The 23,128-nt window shown below is 42.5% G+C and overlaps 1 protein-coding gene across 1 annotated transcript in view; it reads left to right on the forward strand.

The window, feature by feature from the left end:
- TAFA1 (TAFA chemokine like family member 1) overlaps positions 1-23,128 on the forward strand; it is a 216,261-nt gene that overhangs the window by 171,746 nt on the left and 21,387 nt on the right. Inside the window, exon 3 of the mRNA XM_083869786.1 lies at positions 142-282. Coding sequence (XP_083725912.1) covers positions 142-282 — 141 coding nt within the window. The remainder of the gene's footprint in view (positions 1-141; positions 283-23,128) is intronic.

A 23,128-nucleotide genomic window follows, 5' to 3' on the forward strand; every position in this document is an offset into this window, starting at 1 on the left:
AGAAGTTGGGCAGAGGCACAGACAGGAGCACGCCTGGGTGCTGGGATTAGCCACTGCTGCTCTCCCTAATCAGTGTCAATATTCTCTTTTTTCTTTTTTTTTTTTTTTTTTTTTTTTTTTTTTTTTTTTTTTTTTTGCCAGAAGGAGGAACGTGTGAAGTTATAGCAGCACACAGATGCTGTAATAAGAATCGAATTGAGGAAAGATCACAAACAGTAAAATGCTCCTGTCTACCTGGGAAAGTGGCTGGGACTACAAGAAACAGACCTTCCTGTGTTGATGGCAAGTAGCTCCTCCTGTGTATATGTTTCTGTTTGTGTACCATCCACTAGAAAGCTGTAAGTCTTTAGATTGTGCATAGGAATTTTGTTGTGTTCTTTATTTAACAAAATAGAAAAATCTATAAGCATAAGTATATTTTTAGATCACTTTCTTGCTGCTTTAGTGTATAGTTCTTTGCACATGAGTCATGTTAAGATTTACCTGAAAACTGTGACAATATTGCTCAGTATGGATGCTTTGATGAGTATAAGAGATTTATTATTCATAAATATCTGGACAAAATTATCCCTTTTAGTCACTTCACAGGCCCGCCTCGGTGCCACATTAGCTTTGATTCATAAATATTTCAAAGGACAACTGCCATTCATTTTGATTTAATTAGCCATTTGGAAAGTCAGTGGCAAGATAACATAAATAAACAAATCTTGTATTCTAGTCCTGAAACAAACATTACAGAAAGCTGGAAAAAATCTTTGCCTTTTGAAATCACTGCTGCTGTTGCTTGTCACGGGGATTTTGGGTTTTTTTTAATTTTTTTTTTTTTTCTGAAGGAAAAGCACCATGTTGTTTGTGTCTGGGTTTGAGATGAGGTTTAGCTCCACAGGGTGTTTTCCTCTCTGGGGCTCCCCTGCCAGCCCTGCAAGGTGAAACCACAGAGCAGCCAGGGAGAGAGCCATGGCTGGGAAGTGCTTAGGAAATATAAATCACATAAGAAGATGGGGAGTAAGTGGTACTAATCCCATTAGTCACCCTTCCCAAACAAGCTGCTCTGTGCTGCAGAATCCCTCAATGCAGCAGCTTTGTGGAATGGAATATCTTGTAAAAATCCCTGGCTGTTCTCTTTGCTGAGCATTGTGTGCTGTTGTTTTTACCAACCCACAGGTGCTTCAGAGAGCCACAGGCTGGTTTTGTGCAGCACTGTAGGCTCTGTGCTGGGCTCTCCTCTCTCTTTTCATGTTGGAATCCCATGGGTGGTGATGTCTCTGCCAGTTCTGGAAGCACACAAAGTTTCCTCTTTGGGGCTGTGTTTGGGAATCAGCTTCACCCCAAGCAAGTGAGAGTGGGGAGCTCTACAAGCAAATATTGGGAGAAATGTTCTCTTCTGGGTACCTTTCCTCAATCCCAGGCTGCCAAGGGATTACAAAGGAGCAGGGAGTGGTCCAGTGTAGCTCAGACAGGAGCTGTAGTTAGGCAGGAATATTGGCAGATGTTGTGGAATGGAGAATTGTGCAGGCAGAAAAATCATTTTTGCAGATTTGACTCCAAAAAGGTGAGAGGATAAGGGGAGGAATGAGGACCTCCCCTTAGAGGAATGAGAACCTCATGTTTTCTCAGCAGGTATTTCTGGCATGTGGATATCTGGTTTATATATTAGAGACAGAAAAGGAAATGTTTTGCTATTTAAAAAAAAACACATTCAATTTTTTAAATTATGAATCAGTGTTTCATAGTTTGTTACACTGGGAATGCGATTCAGCTTCTGAACTCATGATTAAACCCAAGCTATGAATGCACCTGTGAATGATTATGCGTTAGTCCACATCCTGTCATTCTGTTATTGCTTAATTACCCTGATAAAAAGAAGCATTTCTTTTTCTGCTAAGCACACTCATAAAACGGTAGGTGAAAACTACAGCTGGTTGTAACCAAAGATCAGCTTTACAAACCTTGAAGAATTTCATGTTCTTCTCCATCAGGTCATGAAATACAGAGGCAGATAGAGCAGAGAGACACCATTAATTCAGCTCTCATAGCTCTGTTCAGAGAAGAGAAGCTCAAAGAGTGCTGTGTTAAGAAAAAAGTCGGGTGCAGGTGTGGACTGGAGCCTAATTGTTCTGTCAGGATTACAATAAAGAGAAATGTTATGGTGTGGAATTTTGAAAGGAGTTAGGATAAAACAATGGCTAATATGAAAGTGTAAGGCAAGTCCCATTGAAGTCACTGGTAAGACTCACTGTGACTTCAAAGCCAGCAGATGTGAACTACAAAGGAATGTCTTCCCCTTTCAAGTTCAGTTGTTGTAGTCAGCCCATGGCTGCTTTTGTAGATGGCTGGAGAACAGTTCAAAAGCCCAATATGCTGCTGGTAAAAATTAATCCAAGGGACATTTGCTTTGGCCTTTGCTTTATCCCAGACTTTACTTTGTGACTCTTGACATACTGACCTGGTTTAAGTCAAAACTTTTTTTTCCAATTTGGTGGTTCTGTTCTTGTTAAGACAAACTCCCAAAACTTCCCATGGGAGTCCCATTGACGTCAGTGCTTTAACTCACACAAAGATTTGGGATTTGCTGTTTATTTTGTACATGAGAACATTTCAAAAGGTCACCTGCAACTTTCTACTTTCTTTATCTACCATATTGAAAGGACTAAGACCAGTTATTCACAGACTAGGTTTTATTTACAGTGTGTAAATATATATAATTTCAAGCCATAATGTGTCACTAAGAAATCTTGCTTGGGTCCTAATTAAATATCCACAGGTGTTCAGGTGCAGCAATATACTCACACACAAACAGAGACATCACCTCTGAGAGGTGACAAGGACTGGGAGCAGTTTGGCTGTTGGTTGATTGTCACCTCGAGCTGTGTGCTAGTGGGTGTAAAACAGGCTGAGCCTCAGTATTGCCCTGCCAAACTGTACTTAATGGTATTGGGGTCAAGCTTTTGGTGCTTTCCAGTTAAATTGCATCAGAAAACACCTCATCAAAGTGTTGGAGTTCAGGGCATCCCTCTGGGCATCCTGGGAAGGGTGGCCTTGGCAGAGAGGTCTGAGACCTGAGCAAGAGAGTCTGGGGTCTGTGCAGGGAGGTTTGAGACCCTGGCACAGAGCTCAGGAATACACTGACTTTGATTTCAGTCCATGAGAAAATCTTCCAACATAGAGAAGAATTACAAGTCACAAATGTGTAACAGACAGTAGTGTAGTTTATCACCGGGTGGAAGATTTTGTAGTTTTGAGTTCTTAGAATTGGGAGACAAGATGGAAGATTTAAGGTGTTGCCCTAAGTTCTTCTTCATCCTCATCCTACATCTTCTGAGGAGGTGATTACACAAGGTAGTTTGAGTGGATTGGGTCAAAGTAGAGATGACCCTTCCAGTATAGGCACTAGGCATTGGTATGAAATGGTAAATAATAAGTACGTAGTTATCTGTATAAGAAGCAGTGACCTCCCATTGTGGGGGGAGTCTCATCATGTCTGAGCTGCTGTGAACACCTTGGCCAGGCACAAAGAATTTGTAAGATAGGAATTAATAAACACATGAGAAACCTAGAGAGAAAACACGACCTCGAGACTCTGCTTCATTCTCGCGCCAAGCACAGATTCAAAGCCTTCAGAGGGCAAAAAAGACCCACTCAAACCACCAGCCTGAATCTCAGGGAAAGAAAACCCAAACCCGAGATCAAAGCTGCTGCTTTGACAGTGTGAATCCATGTTGCAGAGCAGGGATTGCATGGCCTTCCACTCCTGCCAGCTGTTGCTCTGGGACACAGCTGGGATGTGTGGAGAGCTGGCTTTGCTTTCTCTTTCAGAGAACACAATTATATGTAGGAAGCATCTTAACATCTGCAATAAGTATCAGGGGTGATGAATGGTCCTTTTGCCCCTTTTGTTGTGAGATGTGATCATGGCTAGCCCACCACCCCAGTACACAGGCCTGGCATGCAGTCCTCCTCCTGCACGGGCCAAAATTCAGACTGAGGTTATTTGTACTATGAAGGGCATGAAGTTGATGCGTATACCCAAGTATCACTTCCTGCCAAGTCCAGCAAACTTTGTCTTTGGGGTCTCATCTTAATAAAGCATAGGGAGGCCAGGCCATAGTGCCCTCAGAAGTCATAAATGATTCCTTGTGGCTCATTCAACAGGCACTGTCCTAAAAGCTGCCTCCATCACCAGTGAATTATGCAGAAGCAACAGAGGGAGCAAAACAAAAGCCAAACCTTGCCATGAAACACAAACACCAGTTTCTGTTTCTTTGCCTGTTCTGTTGCACATTTACTTTCATGATTCCCTTCACTACTTCAAAGCCTTTTTTGTTTGAAGGATGGTTTGAAGTGCTCCCTTCCCCCTCTCCAATTTACCTTGCTGCCACTTGGCCACAGCACACACCACGGGCATCAGGCTGCTCAACTCTCTGCCATGGATATTATTATTTTCTTCGTTTGCCCAAATACCTCTCCAGAGCAAGCCCCAGGTGGATTTACTTCCTTCTGTGTTACAGGAGTTTCCCATTTTTCTGGGCAAAGCAATGTCCAGCATTTCCAGTGGCCACCTGAAGGCCCTCAGGTGCTTCAGCAGAAATCTCTGTCATTGGTGCAATTTCTCCTGTGGGCTGAGGTTTTATTCCTTTGTCATATCATTACTATAAAAAAAAAGATATTTGTAATTTTAATACTGTCACTTTTGTACTGGGAATTTCATGCTTTTTACCATGTCCCTTAAAATGGTATTGAAGCATCCTGTACAATCAGTAAGTGGTTATATCTGTGTTTTCCTCAAGGCTTGTGAATAATATATAATTTGTTCATCTATACTGGAGTTTACTATGTTATAGTCAATGTTCTCAGACACACCATTTTGTTTTAATGTTTCATTTTTCTGTTCCCTTCCCTTCAATCTTCTTCCAGGCTATTTTAAACTCTTTCACAGGCAACCTCATATTTCTTGCATAATTATCTGTGAAATTTTTTGGACCACAGAGTGTGGAATAACAGAAAAGCACCTGCACTGGCTTTTGAAATCTGCCACAAAGGGACTTTCATGCAGGTTGTGCATATTGCCAGTGCTTTTAGGAAATGAGGTGGGTTTAACACTGGTGAAGACCAATGAGGAAAAAGGAAGGTGCTATTAAAATGCTGAGCAGTATCTCTCCCTCTAAATTGTACCTGTAAGAAAGGCCTCTGCAGACAAGTGAGGTGATCCCATTCCAAGTTTTCTGCAGCACAAGATTCACAGCATTAACTTTCATTAAGTGGTTTAGTCTGCATGGTTTTTGCTCCTGTCCTGTTTTATACCAGTCATGCATCAGGGGAAAGAGAAATCCTTCACTGATACAGAAAAATAAAATAAAATCAAGACAATATTTTTGTTCTTCACAGATTGATTTTGGATCATCTCAAGTTTCAGATCATTCCACAGTGTATGAAATATTAGCACACATGCACATACTTCAGATTTCTGTTAGTTTGAGGCTCACTAGCCACCATGTGGTCTTGTGAATTTACATCACACTCCATCAGGGCAGCACTACCAAACCAAACATGAGTCTTAGTGACCAGAGGGAGCACCCTGACTTTAATGCCTCTCTGGGCCAGCACCTCACACCTCTCCAGTCATGCCACTGGATGATTGGTGCTACTCATCCTGATTTTCCCATGTGCAATAGTTGGAGCACGGAGAGGACAGCATTCACAGCACACATTCCATTTTCTGGTGTTTGCCCTGATTTCTCTCACCCAGGAGCCACAAATGAAAATTCCCACCTGGTCTGCCACACCTTAGGCAGACAGTGCAGCCACCATGTTCACATCAGTTCATTTATATTTGTTTTTATATTATATGTAAGACAATGATTGTGGATCAAGCATCCATAATTCAGGAATGTTCCTTCAGGACAGAGGTGCAGCTCAGCCCCTCGTGCTGGTGCTCAGCCTCAGCCTCCTCCCCCAGCAGTGGTGCTACCCCAGCTTGCACCAGCTGGGAGGTGGCCATGGGATGCACAGACCCTTCCTGGCTCTCCCTGCAGTGAAAGCAGGATTCAAGCCTTGTAGAGTCAAATGAAAGGCTGCTATTGACTTTGGGTCAGGTCCTTAGTAAATGCTTTGTTAGAGATAATCCTGTATCTATCAGCACTTACATCAAGTGAAAACAGTTCACAGTCACAAAGCCAATAGTTTTCTATTTATCTAATGTGTACTTTAGGTGGTATCACCAAAAAGCCTTTTTTTTTCCTCACTCTGTGAAAATGCTTTCAATCAATTCTTATTTCTTGAAGAAAGGGGGAAAAATGCTTTTTGAAATCCAAGGAGTCAGCTTCTCATCCCTCTAGCTGTGCTTCGGCCTAGATAAGAAGAGATCTCAGGGTCCCATATTATTAATTCACTGTCTATATGAATAACGAGCAGCCTTGGTGAATTATTCCACACTCCTGGGAAAATCTATAGCCCTGTCCTTCTGCAGCACCACTGGAGCCAAGCAGTAAGCTCATATTTATTTTTATTTGGTGAATTCAGATGACTTCATTTGTAAGGAGGAAAAAAAATGTCTCTCTTTCTCTCTGACATCCATTTAGTAAGCTCAGAAAAAGTCATAGAATGTTGCAAGTGCTATTAAAAAAAAAGAAGGGAGTGGGGGGGGGGCGGGGAGAAGTTTAACTTTACTGAAATATTTTAGGCTTGTCTTGTCCAAATTATGTCTTCTTGAAACGCCCTTGCAACCAAGACAGACCCTGAGAGGTGCTGACTTCAGAGGGAGCAAAAGCAAAGCTGGCAGAGGCCATGCAGAGTAATTAATTCATTTACCCAGGCACAGAATCCTCATTACCAGATTGCCTGCCCATGGCAGGGCAGAGGCTGAAGGGAGCAGAGGGGAGGAGTGTTCCTGACCCTGCCAGTGCTGGATGAGATTTCACGGCAGGGCACAGCCCTATCTCCTGAACCCAAACCATCAGTGGGCAGCCTGGGGAGAGCAGAGGGGCTGTGCTGCTCCCTGAGCCAGTGGATGTGCAAACAAATCTCTGTGTGGCCATATGGATATATATCTATGCATTTATATATATATGTATATATATATACACATGTGTGTATTTCTGTGCACACCCTGCAGAGTCACTCACCATCCTATTCATTTTCCTATTTCCTAAACTCCACAAACTCTCTGAGCCCTCACTTGGCACAACCCAGCAAGTCTCTCAGGGTTTCAAGAGCCAGTTTACACCAGCTGAAAATCTGGGTGTCAAACCACTTTCTGAGAGTGTTTTGGATGCGTCATTCGGGCTGTGCATGTGTGTTTAGGAAAGTTTCTGGGGTTTTTTTTGTTGGTTGGTGGAGATATTGTTGTGATTTTGTTGATGATATTGGTGGGAATTTGATGTTGTTTATTTTTTTATTTTTGTTTTAGAAATTGGATTTTTTGCATAGGTTTTTTTTTTATTTTGGGGTGGTTTTTGATTGTAAAATTAGTTTTTAGGAGAATTTGGAAGATTTGGTTTTTTAATATTTTAGTTGAAATGTTTTTTCATATAATGATGGTACTAATGTAAATATTTTGGAGGTTTGTTGTTTTTGGGGTTTTTTTTTTGTGTAGTTTGCAGTAGTTTATGGTAGATGGTAGGATTGTGTTTTTATTTTTGGGCTAATTTGTTTTAGGTGCATTGTATGGAGGTTTTTATGTGAGGGTAAATTGAGGTTCGTATTTTGCTGTTAAAGGAATGGAGAAAAATGCATTGGTAATGTTAATAGTATATTATTTTGTTGGTTTGGATTTTAGTTTGCATTGGGGTTTTAGTATGTTTGGTATAGTAATGTTTACTGGTGGAGTTATTTTATTTAATGTATGATAGTTCATAGTTAAATTATTTTTTTAGATTTGTGTATAGGTATAGAGCCTTGCAGCACCCAGAGGTGCTCAGACACACGGGGATGATTTCCTGTGGTTGAGGTGCACACAGGCAGGACATCCAAGGAGCAAACCTGCAGCTCACCTGAGGCAGTCTACAGGGAGGGCTCCCCAGATGGGGGTTCTCCGTCTCCCAGCGAGGGCTTATGGTTCTTCTGAGCTTGTCTCCCGGCCAGCTCTGCTCTTCACATACCATATAAACAAGTTATACCTTTGGGTCCAGATTTCAGACAGAGACGTGACCTTGCTTGGAAGAAGGAGCAGACTCACACTGGGTGGTAAGGAAGGTGTTTATTCATGGGTGTGAGTCCAGATTTGGGCTCTTACCTCCCCTTAAGTTCAGGGGCATTACTGTTGGAAATGAAGGGGAGTGATTTAGGTACAGGGGGCAGTGACATGGCCATTTGGGGACAAAAGGGGTGTGGGGATACCTGAAGCCTTGGCTGAGCCACCTGGCTTTGCCAGAGTACTCAAGTACCAAGGTGTATCCATAGGTAAGGTACAATGGGAGGTACACAGACTGGGAGAGGGTATTGAGGAGGGACAATGGGGAGGGAGAGGGCTCTTGAGGAGGATAACAACAGGGATTAGGGGAAGGGGGGTGGGAGTGGATGAACTTTTACAGAAACTCAATAGCAAAAAATCATACAGAACTTTAGAAATCTCAAAATGCACACTGCAACAAGGGCTGTGCTGTTCCTGCTGCCTGCAAACTGCACCAGGCCCTGGGAAGAGGGGAATGGATTCTCCTCATCCTGGGGTGAGGATGCTGCAGCTAATGAGAGCCTCTGTGGGTCTGTGTGAGCACCTCCTCATCGCAGCTGTAATTTGTCTCCCCACCTGTGCTTTATGTTTCTTTCTTTCTCCAGTGACATTGTGGTTTCCTGCACTGCAAAGAAACCACCTTTTTTAATATCAAGCTCATAGAACAGCAGACTAATCCACCCCGATGAAGTGCAGAAAGCTCACTTAAATCCTGATTCCAGCAGGAAAAACGTTTTGTTTTTCTACTTAAGAGGGGTGAAAAAAAAAAAAAAAAAAAAAAAAAAAAAAAAAAAAAAAAAAAAAGCTGGAAGTCGTGGCACTGTCTCCACCTGTGTGAGGGGTGGTCGCTTTTCCAGGCTCCAGCTGGCAGATTTCAGTGCTGACACAGAGGGAGCACAGCCCTCACAGCCAACCAAGGTGCACAAACAGCATCCCTACGGTGAAATTAAGGAATGGCATGGCTCTGGAGCAGTGTGAAGACACACAGGAACATATAATTACTTCACCTCCATACAGAGGAAAGTAACCTTTCACTCAAATACTTGCAATAAACCCGCCAGAGGCTAAATGGAAAAAACAGTAGGGGATTTCTCCTCTGATAGGAAGCATTAAGTGTTAATCACAGCACTGGAAAGAGCCTGGGAAGAGGGTTTGGAGGCAGGGAGGGCAGCTGGCCACACCAGTATGCCAGGCACCAGAGGGAAAAAAACATGAGCTGGAAGGGAAAAAAGAGCCTAGAGAGAATTCCTTTGTAGGGATGAAGCCACAGGCAGGACCAGGGGTTCAGGTTAAGGACTGATCAGGCTGCCTGGAGAGCACAGAGAAAACAAATCAAGGGGTTTCTGCTCTGCAGACACAGATCTGCTTTGGGGTGCACAGAGAAAACAAAACAAGGGGTTCCTGCTCTGTGGACACAGATCTGCTTTGGGGAGCCCAGAGAAAACAAAACAAGGGGTTCCTGCTCTGCAGACACAGATCTGCTTTGGTGAGCCCAGAGCAGGAGACTCAGCCCCCTGTGACCCACAGTGCCAATACACAGATGGAAGATTTAGGGGCAAAACCAGCTGCAGCAATGCTGAGAAAGGCTTCTCACAACAACCCTTCACCCAGCAATGCTGAGGGAGAGATTTCCAGACATCAGGAAGTACAGTCTGCTCTGTGTGTGCCCTGCATGGCAGCAGGAGAAAGAGATTTGCTGCCATTTACTGCATCTGTGTGGAGAGGTGATGCAGCTAAAGGAGGATGTGTGGTATCTAGGAGGGTTAAATCTTTACACCCTGCCTTTAAACAAGCACTGGGTTCATCTTTTCCCTGTGTGGCAGAACACACATGCACAGCCCAAGTACAGCATCCAAAACACTCTCAGAAAGTGGTTTGACACCCAGATTTTCAGCTGGTGTAAACTGACTCTTGAAATCCTAAGAGATTTGCTGGGTTGTGCCAAATGAGGGCACAGAGGGTTTGTGGAGTTTAGGAAAATGAACAGGATGGTGAGTGGCTGTTAATCCTTGCTGACAGTCCTCAGGGAATGTGTGGGGCCAGTGTCCAGCTAATCCACAGCCAAGGGGAGCTTAGGGAAGCATTAGGGTCGGGGTAGCATCTGTGCTCTATCCTCTCACACCAAATCCTGGCAGGAATCCTGATGATAGTTTATCTCTGCCAGGGAAGACTGTATTTTTAAGTGGCTAATTCTGCATGAGCTCACTCCACACATCTTTTCTGCATCAGATACTGTGGTTTTGGTGCACTGTGAAATGCTGTGTGCCTACAGGTGTCTCTAATACACTGTAGAAAATATGTGATTGGAGTATTGCAGGAAAAAAGTCTTTTTTTTTCTTTTCTTTCAAAGCTACCTTCCATCTATAAACATGGAGCTAGTTCACAAGGCTTGAATGTGATTTGTAGGATTAGGGTTTGAACACAAAAGAAGTGGATGATTAAGTAAGAATGAAAAATGCTCCTCCACAGTGAGCTCTCTTTAAATTAATAAATGAGAACCTGAAGCTATTACACACTGAAATTTTAAAGAGACAGTGACCAAATCTTTGAAGGAAGCAAACACATCATTTATCCTCTTACTGATGAGGAGAGCTCAAATAGGAGTCACTAATTTAGCACAGAGAGTGTCTGTTGTGTTGAACTATGTGAATTAATCTGGCAGCTGCAGCTGGAAGCAGGCAAGTCAACAAGTGTTTAATTGATTTCAGAGGATCAATTATCCATACAATTGATCACAGACACATTTATGGTTCCTCCTCTCAGAATACAACCAGGTCACTGCAGGACCCAAGCCCCTCAGCAGTGTGTCAGTCTGTAGTGAGCTTTGGGAGGTTTTTATGCATTGATATTTCAGAATTGTCTTAAGTTTAATCAAGTAAGGACATTGCAAGCAAGGGATTTCTATCAAATCTTAGACTTTTTGCTGAGGGAGTGTGCTACTCAGCATGTAAATGGCCTTCAGAGTTTGGAACAGGTTTCCATATGGACGTGTCAAAAAGCAGTTTACTAATCCTGTATATCAAAGAGAGCATTATTCCTCTTTGGGAACTGTTTTCATAGACCAGTCTATTACAATAACTGCTCAAGGTTAAACAAGATGAAGGATGGCAAATTTCAATATTATTTTTAAAGTGCTGCCTCTCCCTTTCGAAACCATCATGCAAAAGACAGTGGTGGGGAAAGGAGCTGTGCTCCACAATTTAAGTGTTCTGCCCTATGTCATTAGTACATAAAAAACTATTCTGCAGGCAGATGGATTGCTTTTAATATGTGAGTTTGTGTAATCATTTCCTTCTGATTACAATTCCTAGGCAGCAGCCATGCAGCAAAGTTTTAAAGATGCATGTGCATGGTCAGTACTTTTTTTTTTTATCTTCCAAATGTGCCCAGAACTCAGGAACAGCAAGGTGAAACATCAGCACAAACCATCATTCAGGAATGAAATGGAGAAGCAAATGACACTGTCTTAACTGAGGACAAAGGCAAATCTCCCATTAACTCAAATGAGAGTAGAAAACCTCTCTCTCTGCTGGTTTTCTTATTACAAAATGCCCTCTCCTTTTTCTCCAGACCCCTCCAGGAAATACCATCAAATGTGGTTGTGTGTAATATAGTTATGCAAATAACAAATGAACTCTATTTCCTTTAGAAGTTTCTTTTCCTCCTCTCGAAAATTGCCAAATGGATGAACACTTTTTCAAACAAGAGCACCCATAGTCCCTGTTATGTATAAAAACCCAAGTTCATTAGTGCAGTGAATCCTTTTATTTATCACACGGGTTATCGAAAGACTCAGGAACCCCTTGCTGTGAGCAGGATGGGGGACAGGACAGTGACCACAGCTTTACACCACAGAGCACAGGAGCAGAGCAGAAAATCTGTATAGATTTGGGCAGGTTGTGTTTTCTCTGGGATTCAGCTCAGTAGCAGAGGCCCAGCCTCACCATTGCACTGGTGCTAATTCATTCCTCTTGCTTGTCTGATAAATTTGGTTGATCTGAATGTCAGGAAGGGAATCAGGTGAGGTGTTTTTGGCAGAGCTGGAGGAGTGAATTGCTTCCCTCTAGCACCAGGGCTGCCTTTCCTGGGATGGATGTGCAGTTCCAGCCACTCTGCCCCCCAAAAATGGGGTGGATTAACTCATGGGGCCAGGTGTGGGGAGAGGCTTTGGCTGCTCAGGAGAGCAGGAAGCCTCTGCTGGGAGAGAAGAGTTGTAGGGCAGCAGAGCAAAGGATGGAGGAGCAGGAATCTGCTGTCAGACCAGGGATGGAGAAAGGCTAAGAAGACAGTGGGGGTTTAATTGATATAAACTCTCCAACAGTAAATGTAGCTCGGAAATTAGAATAGTACTACCAGCTCTAAGAGGGGGTTGGCAACAGCTTCCCACCAGGGATGACAGCTGATTTTGAAGACTTCCAGTGTCATTTGTCTCATCCACAAAATGCAAAGTAATTGGTATTGTTTGATCAAAATACACTGCAGCATACTGCTGAGCAATGGGTGGGTCACAGACATAAAAGCCAAGACAAAATGCTATACAGCAGACTCATGAAATTCATTTTTATGTTAGAGAGCAAAAAAAAAAAAACTCTCTTGAAATCTTTAGTTACAGTTTGGCTTTATTTGATACAATCATTTTTTATTGTTTGGTTGACCAACATTGGTATCTTTTTTTTTTTATTCATTTATTTGCAATAACCTGCTGATAAATCAGCTTTAGCAGTGGAACCAATTAATTCTCCATTGTAAATATTGACTTAGATATTTTTAATCTATTCCGTTTGTCAGAGATGGGAGTCTGGACCTCCCTGGATGAGCAATAATGAGGCAGCATTGCAGAGTCCTTTTCTACCACTCTTCTGAAATAGCCCTTCTAAATTTTGTGTGATCATTGCAGGAAAAAGACCCCACAGCATTTGCAAACACAAATTAAATAAATTATAGTTTTGCTACATGGCTTGCATGCTCCCAATGACCCCTGGTGCCCACAAGTGGGGATTTTAGCAGAATGTGCCCATTGGAGTTTGCAGGTTTCCCAGCTGAGCTGCTCATTAACACACGGCCGGGTGGGAACTGTGATCAGAAATGATCTGTGATTACAACAGGCATAGACTAAATGTCTTTTGTGTAGCCAGGTTGGATAAATAGAATGAATGGGGGAGGTTTTGAAATTCCTAAAATTCAAACCTAATTGCAAATGACCCAGGTCTGTGTTTTACTGTTTCGTGGCACCTTTTGAAAGCTGATACAACTTCCTAGTAGAAGGAATAAATTGACAAACCAGGTTAGAAGCTTTAGCTTTGAATATAACAATCCTTATTCACAGGAAACCTCCTGCAAGTGTGTGCTGAACCCTATCAGTGTATTTCTCAAATCATCAGGAGCACTCATTTGTAGCTGGCTTTGGGTTAGACCCTTTCCATCTGAACTGCTTTCATTTTAAACTCATTATTTATGGTAAGCATGGCCACACTCTTCATGCATTTTGCATATTCAATTTTCAAGCCAAAATACAGGAGCTGCATTAGCTTCAGTGCTCCCAGCAGGTAATCAGGCTCCTGCAATATCAAACCTTATGTCACCACCAGTTAATGGGCTGAAATAGTCCTACCCTCATAAGGACCAGCTCCTATTAAAATTAATGGGCACTGGGCATCCATTCCCTCTAGGCAGCTTTGGAAATATCAGCCAAAATGTAGTTTTGTCAGTATTAACCTTTAGGAAGTTAGTGTTGGCAGCTTCCCACTGCTCTGCACTGGCTTCCAGAGCTCTGCTGAGGGGTCAGCCCTGCCCTGCCCTGCTGGGACCAGCTCCTTGGGGCTGTTTTGGCACCCTGGGGCTGTTTTGGCATCCTGGGGCTGTTTTAGTACCCTGGAGTACCCTGGAGCTGTTTTGGCTGAGCAGAGCCCCCAGGCAGCCCCGAGGGAAATTACCAGGCTGCCCTACCCTCCTCCCAGGAGCAGCCTGCGCTGAGCCTGTTTTTTTCCTGGTCATCAGACAGAAAGGAATCCCAGCCCCATAAAGGTCAGTAGAGGCGGTGTGAAAATGCTGCTCTGACTCAATGTTGAAGTCTGGGGCAGAAATGCCAAAAATATTGCAGCTAATTGTTAAAATAAGCATATTTGGTGTAGCAAAAAAAAAAAAAAAATTATCTGTGAATACTTTAATATATTAAGCCTCGTAAGGAACTTTGCCCTGCTGATTTAATGTTCTTTAATTAGTTGGGTTTTTTTCAGATTTTTTTTCCTTTCCTGTCTGAGTTTGCTAAGAAAAATTGTCTGGCATTTAAAAAGAAAAATAGGATTAGAATAATTTATTATTGGATTACTATTGAACTAATAGAAACAGTCGTATAAATTCATTTTTATAAACATCCTCCAGGTCTCAGGTCTAATCCATACAAATGGTGACCTGTGAGGAAGCAGTGTTCCAGGAATAAATTTGCTGGTTTAGACTGGAGGGTTTCAACCCAGCTAATAAACTCTCAGTGGTGCATGACTGAAATGTTACTGCAGTAGCTGGAGAGCAAACTGTCCCCTCTTTCACTTTTTTTTTTTTCCACCAAATAGTTCTAAAATAACTAAAGTGTAATCACCACTCTCAACTAGCAGATTGTTCACGGACACAAAATACAGTCCTAAATCAAATAAATTGCTAACTGTGGAGCATTTTCTAGGCTCTGCTTTGCATAGTATGAGATAAGAAGCAAATATAACACACTGGTCTCTATTACTAAATGCTGCTAAAAATGCAAAGTGATAAATGTGCTCTTTCAATTTCAATATGGCATCATTAGCAGAGAAACCCTTTAAGGATCCCTGCATCTTAATGACCTGCATCTCCACCACCACTGTGAGTGCAGCTCAGTGCTTTTGCTGGGAACCTATGCCAGTTTAGGAAGTATTAGTGTTGTTTTGTTACATTTTTGTTCTTGTGTTCTTACTTTTTTACTTTCTCTGCCTAAATATGTGTGTCTAGTAGTGAGAGACCCAGGGGAAATGTGCAGCCAGGGACGTCAGCAGTGCTGGCAGATCAGAGGCAGCAGAGGGGGCAGCCAGAGCCTTTCCTGGCTGTGCTGAGTCCACAGGTTTTGGGCAGAATTATGGGCAAGGCTTACTGCAGTATCCCTGTGCTCAGGGTATGGATCGTGCACTTGTTCTGCCAGCTTTTCCTGAAATATTGGGTCTTGCTCCGTGCAGCTTTCTGTGGAATACAAATCAGCCACGTTGGTGTAGTGTCCTGCTTGTACAACATATTTGGGTTATGTTACCCTTGTATTTGCTCACTTCATGGCATGCTACAATATGTCAAAGGATGTAGATGCTGCTGCTTCCTATATAATTTTTCAGCTAAAAATGACAGGTGCCTGGAATTATTACTGTATTATTTTGGTTTGGGAGCTTTTTTCACTAAGAAAACAACATCACAGGTGTTGAGAGGTTCTTCCCAGGAGTTTTGCAGAGACCAAGGGGGCTATATTTGCACTCTGAAATCTAATAACAACAACAACAAAAAATACACTCTACTATTTTATGCTGCAAAACAAGGCAGGAGTCCAGCGAGGGCAGGAGCACAGGCTTCACACAGTGAGAAGAACAATTGGGCTGTGGGCAAGACAGGAGTGAAGAGAAGCCACACTGCAGAGTGTCAGCAGACTTGCTGTGTAGGTAATACTGGATGCAGTAAATAACCTCAAATATTTGGATTTTTTTTTTTCTTGTTCCTGAGGGCTGAAAGAATGTACAATAAATTAAAGATGTGCGATGTTCAGATCAGTGTTCCTGTACCTGTGAAGGATGAGATAAGAACAGAGCATGGGGGGACAGTTCCACAGGGTTGTGATTGCCAGTCACTCTGGGGAAACCCTCAGGTGAAAGGAGATATTCCTACAGCCTGCTTTTCATTTCCATCCAAAAATACCCTTCCTCCCAATTTCTCTTTGGCGTCAAAATAAATGAAAATATTTCATATGATTAATGGTGTGCTGGCTACACAGTGAATGCCAGTAGGGATGCAGCTGATCAGCAAAGAGGATATTTTCAGAAAACCTCATCATATTTTGTTTTGACTTTATGCTGACACATTGAATTTTTTGGGAAAAAAAAACAACAAAGTGATGCAATCCAGCCAGTTGTGTAGGCAAGAGTGTGACACACAGAGGGAGAGTCAGTCCCACGGTGATTCTCTGGGAGGAGATGCCTCTCCATGTTGCTTCGCGTATCTGTCTCTCAGGCCAGCCCAGCGTTCTGCTGGGCCACCCTGCTAGCTCTGACACGCCTCAACAGGACCTTTGTGTGGGTCTTGGCTCCGCAGCACCTTTACCTTCGCTGTCATGGCCGTGGTTCGGAAGAGGGGACACTCTCGAGGCTCAGGGAGAAGGTTTTATTCGGGGATCACAGGGGCAGTCCCTGGTCCCAGGCCTGTGCCTCTGGAGAGTGACCCAGGGCCTGGTCAGCAGGGGGTTTTTGTTCAACAGAAGTCTCAGGGGTGGGCACAAGTTACAAAACCAATTAAACAAAGCCAGGTGGGTAAGGCCAATGCAATACACAAACCTCAAAAAATCAGGTAAATTGGGGTGAGGTCTTGAGGGATCCAGCAACCACTGTTTGACACCTCTCAGAATGTCTCTGACCTGGGAGATGATGGACAAGGAGGGGAGAATATACATTGTGATGGGGGAAAAGACAATGGGAAGACCAAACTCCAGGCAGAGGCTTAGGTTGTCTTGGAAACTCTTATCAACTTCTGATAAGAACATTCCAGGGCAGGAGCTTTTGTCTAGCTAGGGTTAGAGTCCAAACCATACCAAACTTACAACTAAAAACCTATAAAACAATTCCAGCACCCCCACATCTCCAGAGAAATGCCCCATCACTGGGGCACCTGGATTGTCCTCCCGAAGGATTCAGTCTGCAGGACAGAGTTGCAGGAGCATCTCTGCAGTCTCCAAGACCACCCAAGGCACTGAGGGACTCAGCAGGTGCCACCTCTGAGAATAGAAGGAGGTGAGAAATGTCACCACGTCCTTGTTTCCTTTAGGAAACAGTTCAGTTATTTAAGAAATGCTTACAAGGTTTTGGATAAAGGACCAAAAAAAACCTGCAACCTAATGCAAATCAACTCTGTGCTTGTAGGTTTTGATGGAGCTGGTTATACATAAAGTCTGTGCCGTGTGTATTCACCTGGAGACCTAAACTATTATGTAGAAAAAAGAACAACAACACCACAATATTGTTGCTTTCACTACCATTGATCTTTAATTTCCCACTTCAATTTTGCTTTCTAGATTAAGTAGGTGGGGTTTTTTTACTGCTGTGTATGTGAGATGTTTAAAACTTGCTTGAGATTTCAATTTCCAGAGGGTTTTGTTGGCTGAGGTTGTAGCTTATCTAATATTTTGACGAAGTCACTCTGTGCTGTGAAAGTCAATTTAGTTTTAAGCTGTTGTTTTCACCACTAGAGTGAATAATCCAATTTTTAATTATTTTTTATGTTTTGGGAGGGGGATTTGAGTATTATTTGCTGAAAATTTAGTTGTTTGTCATTACTGTAATTTCAGTGGAAGGGACATTGGAGAAACCAAGCCTCGCTGGAATAGATTGTTATCCAGTGTAATGTATTGATCAGGTCAGGCAGTAAATTAACAGCAGCAGAACACCATTAAATTTTGAACTTAATTGCCTTCTACTCTTAATTTCTATTGGATATAATCAATAGGTGCCAGAGGAAAGTTAAAAGAGTTATTTAGCAAGCTGCTATTTCCTGCAGCATAATGGAAAACTAATGTTTCATCTTCTAGTTGATGCAAATAATTTGTAGTTCAAGAGAGGCCACTTACACATTTTATCAAAGACTCACTTTTAGTTCTGTCTTGATTAATCTTCACCCTTCCAAGAAAAAAAAAACATGATTTAATGACACAATCTGTTTTGGCTTAGCTGGATCTTAGACTGGAGGATCTCTCCTGTCTCTATTCCAATCTCCAGCCATGCAGACCCTGAGAGTTTCCAGGGGAGGGTTCTCAGGCCAGTACCTCTCAACATGATTTCCTTTTCCAGGGAAATGCTGTGCTACAGCCAGCGAAAAATGAAGACCATGGCCTTGGCTTTTCTTCTTGGTTCTTTCCCCAGCTTGTTTGGGCAAGTTGCTCATTTCTCTTATTTTCCTGCCTGAAAAACACCAAAGTAAACAACTGCCTTTGCCAAAGGCTGGTGTCAAGCTGAAGTGTTGCACTTTCTTGCTGGACTCCCTGTGCTGATGATACATTTTGTTCTCCTCTCCAGCCTCAGTTCCTTACTCCCTCTGTCTCAAATTTCCCTTTATAGTAATACTTTAGTTGCCTTTTTAAACTCGCTGTTGGATTTCAGTACTGCTTATCCTGCTGTAATCTAAACCCAGTCCCTTATAAATCAATATCTCAGCGCTGTTATTATTTTTACACCTCTTTGAGCACTCTTTCCATTACCTGGCCTTTTGCTAATAAAAAGCTGCAAAGGGAACACCAGGTTTCAGGTGGCCCCGTGCCAGAGCCGTGTGCCCAGTGTCACTGCCCTGTGGAATTACAGGGATATTAAACAGCCATTGAATGGAGGATAGACATCTGATGCAAATTAGGGAATTACTGCAAATTTTGGTGGGCCTTGGGAACTGTGTTACTGAGGCAGCACGCAGAATAAAACAGGCCAAGGTAATCACACCTCAATATTTTACAAGGGTGTCAGTTCTGTGCCAGTAGTGCTGCTCCATATTTATAACTTTATACTGGCATGAGGAAATTCACAGTCAAGCTAATGGGAGTTTTCCAGGAGTGTTGATTCAGGTTCCTGATGAGAAATGAGTATAGCCCCTTTTGCTCATCTTCACAGCAGAAAGAGCAGATAGAGTTGAGAAGAGTCTACTTGAGGTTTTATGAAGTGGAGCATAATGATGCACCTAATGAACAGACCTTCATAGAAGTCTCATTTTCTAGGAGAGTTGACCTATACTTGCTCTGAAAACCAAGTATCTCCAGGGAGTGGCAAGTTATTACCCACCTGAAAACAGAGTGACAATGAGTGGTCCTTGCTCTGAAATCTGGACCTACTTCTCTCCACAACTCTTTCCGTTATAAAGTGTGTATTTTTAAAAAATACAGGTATTTTACTGGGAGCACATTTGTTGTTATTCAAGTCCCATATATTAAAAAAAAACATTGCTTGCTGCCTGTGCAAATTCAAAAGCTGCCAAATCATCAAAAGAGCTGAGTATGAATTTACCGCTTTGACAATTATTCCTTGTCACATTATTCTGGTTAACAGGGAATTCATCACAGTGGAGAAGGCAAAAATAAAGCCTCTTGACAGTTACAAGAAATTACCTGTGCTTACAATAATATATTTTCCAAGGGAAGGCTGGAGGGCAGAGTTTGACAGTGCTGAAGCTGTACCACCTGCAGTGATGTCCTCTGACCATCGCTGGCCTGGACTTCACCTCTGCAGAGGGAAGAATTGTTTGTCTGTGTTACCAGCAGGAATTATGGAAGGTTCACAGCCTCAGTTCCCCAGAGAGGCTGAAATTCTCCTGGTTGGGCTGCTCCACTGGTGTCCATCACATCACTGGCCTTTATACTGGGAGGAGACAGAAGAGGTGGTGTTGTGCCTGTTGTATGTTTAGGGTGCTGAACCACAAAGCCCATGGAAGCCAGTGGCCAAACGGGAAATTGGACATGGAGCTGAGTGCCCCTGGCCAGGAGAGTGGCTATAATGGCACTCCCATTTCCCATGAAGAGCCTCTCCTCATGTTTCACTCTTCTGCCAAGAAAAAGATAAAAGGAGATTTTTCTCTGTCTCACTGAGGAGAATCCCCTTTTCATCCAAATGAATTATGCTGTCTTTGAGGCGCCAGATTAATCTGTCTGTGATATCCCTCGTGCCTTGCTTCCAGACTAACACATTATCTGTGTTTCTTCTTCCATGATCTACTGGTTCAGATGAAAGCTAACACACATGGTAGGCTGGAAAAGACTGCTGCTCACGGCCATGGAAATTTCTACCAGGAACAATTCTGCCCTACTGGAGGAGAGAGCTGCATAATAAGACAACATTTATGTTAAAGTTGATTACAAGGATAGTTTGGTGCAGATGAAGCTCCTTCTCTGACTCGCTGTCATCATAAAAACTTTGTGAACCATAGATTATTGCATTTTAGGCACCCACAGCAGGACAGGCAGACAAGGTAGGAAGTCTCAGAGACACACATGAATTAGGATTAAATGGAGCAAACTAATTCCCAATCAGATCTACTCAGCACTAAAACAAAGAAGATGGAAAAAGACAGGATCAAAATTAGCGAGCTAACAGATTGCATTTCTGGCTGGGAGGAAGTCCTGGGTTATGAAATGCTGGTGGATTTAAAGTTCAATTCTACCCTTATTTGTCATGCACATTTGCAATGCATATCTGCAGTCATCACCTTCTAGTTCAATCAGGGCAGTGAGTTTTTGTTTTTCTAGGAGTGCTGGAGGTTTTATAGCTCAGCCTTGGCAGAACTCTGCCTGTGTAATACACACAATTCACATCATGGTTAGGCTGGGCACTGCAATTGTTGCTGCTCTGTCTGCTCTCTGATGTGTTTGTAAAAGGATCAGGATTGGAGCTGTGAGGTTTTCTTCTGATCCCTAAATCCAGAAGTGTATTTGCACCATTTTTATCCCCAGAAAGTTATCCACTGCTCACCACTTGCTTTCCTGAGAAATAGACAGACAAGACATTTTGGAAAAATAAAAGGATTATTTTGTCCATGCTGTTTGCAGTGCTAAGAAATTATACCTGGCAGTAACTCTAGTTATGATCCAAACCCTCCACACAACAACAACAAAGCTCCAAAATCCAAAAGAAAGAAAAAAAGTAACCTGCAAAAAAAGATACAGCCCTTCAGAGGTTTTGCAAGGTAGTTCTGGGGGTTTCAGGCAATAATATTTCCTTTACATAACTGTTCAAACTGAGTTCATTGACTCTATGCATAAACTGTTTTCAACTCTCTCTTGTTATTCAGTCTAAGGAGTTTTTTGGTGGCACTTTGGAGTTTCTCAAAACATTGGTACTGGCAGGTGTAAGACCTTTGGACTCTGCTGAAGGGGAGCTGAAGGGAAGCTTCAGTTTTTGGAGGCAGTTTTGCCATTAGTTTCATGGCCGGCAGAACTAACAAGTGATGGCTGCAGGGAAATTGTATAACAGGCTGACAATGGGAAGGAGTTTACATGGCATCACTGGGAAAATGTGTAAACCTTGCCATGCATTTGCACGTATTTTCCAAGAGTTTCAGCCAAACAAGGAGATTTCCACATCTTTCTCCTGAATGACAGCAAGTGCATTTTGTAAAGATGTGCTCTGCACTGCCATAAATAACAATTTCTCTTTTTGCCTTTGCAAGCCATCATCAGGAGGTGATGGCATCACCTCCTCATTCCTACCCTCCATCTACCCACAGAGCCATGAGAGCATGCATGCAAAAATGCATAAAAATGTCAGCCTTGCAATTTAAATGTCAACTCTTCAATCTCATTCCAGTACATTTAGACCCTCCTTTGCATACAGTGTGGCTGACTTCTTACAATTCCAGTTTTCTTCAAAATGACAGAGGAGGCATCCATGGCCCTTCCTGATAGTTCCATTTGTTACTGTCCCCTTGCAGAACACAAATGTAATGCAGTGTGCTCTGCTGAGAGGCCAGTCCCAGGCAACCCCTTAGGGATATTAAATAGACATTTCTATTGTCTTGGTGCTGCTCTGACTCCCTTTTGCTTCACCAGAGTTCAGCAGGCTCTTGCTGAAATGCTGCTTGGATTTGGTTTCATTGTGATATCTCCCAGCACCTCTGCATGGGGGGAAGATGCTGCAGAGGTGTGTGTCTGTTGCCCATCTCTTTCAGCACCCTGGAAAAAAGAAAACACAGAATTAGATATGTAGATATAGATATATATTGGTGTGTAATCCATTTCACAGCTTTGTCTAGATGTTTTTCTTTCCCATCCTGTGTAGTTTTTTCAGGTCTATATCAAGGAGAGGCATTTGGCACCATGCTGGGTGATGCTTTGGTGGGTGCTGCAGGCTGCTGGAGAGCACAAACACACCTCTGCTGCACTGCTGAACCTGCAGGCACAGCCTGCTCCTCCTCTTAGTGCAAAATGCTGTTCTAGAACTCACTTTCAAAGACTGGGGGCTTCCAGTGAGTTACCTAAATTCTAAAACCACCTAAACAACTTGCCTTTGGTGGTTTTCTAAATTAAAAATTGCAATTTAAAACAAAAAGCATTATCTACACAATTTACTTTCTCATATTTATTCTGTTTGAAATTAAGACCAACTACAATGAGTGTAAAAAAATAAATTTACATAACTTGTTAGCTTTTGAAGAATTTCCTCCCAAACAGTAATGAGAAATGTACATGTGCACATTAAGAGATTTCTCTGGGGTCAGAATTTTTTTTTTGTATTATTCTTATTTAGTGAGATAAAAATCTTAGGGCCATTCTTAAGGAACTCATGAGCTCCTTTCCATTCCACTGCCCACAGAAAATATAAAGGATTGACTCTGCTTCTTTCTCTGTCAGAGAACACAAATACAACCCAATATTTTCACTGAAGGATCAGGAATATTTTTACCATTTTCCCCATGTCCTGCAGAGCAGATTTGTACAGCCCACAGTGATCCAAGGACAAGAATATTCTTTTCCTTCTACCTTGGCAGGATTTTACAATTTCAAGGTAGGCCCTGAAAAGTGCTTTGAGATCCTTGCAGTAGGAGTGTTGAAAAGGCACAGGAAACTGCTCTGCTGTGATGGGACACCAACTTGGCTGCAGCATCAGCTTTCCCATTACTACAGAAGCCTTTGGAGGTCAAAAGCTGTCCCAATTTGACTCTTTCCACCTGCTTTTTAATAGAAAAAGAAATCTGATAGTGTTTGAATTATTCATTTATATT

Source organism: Zosterops lateralis (assembly GCF_965231275.1).
Source record: "Zosterops lateralis genome assembly, chromosome: 11".
In the NCBI taxonomy this organism is placed as follows: domain Eukaryota; kingdom Metazoa; phylum Chordata; class Aves; order Passeriformes; family Zosteropidae; genus Zosterops; species Zosterops lateralis.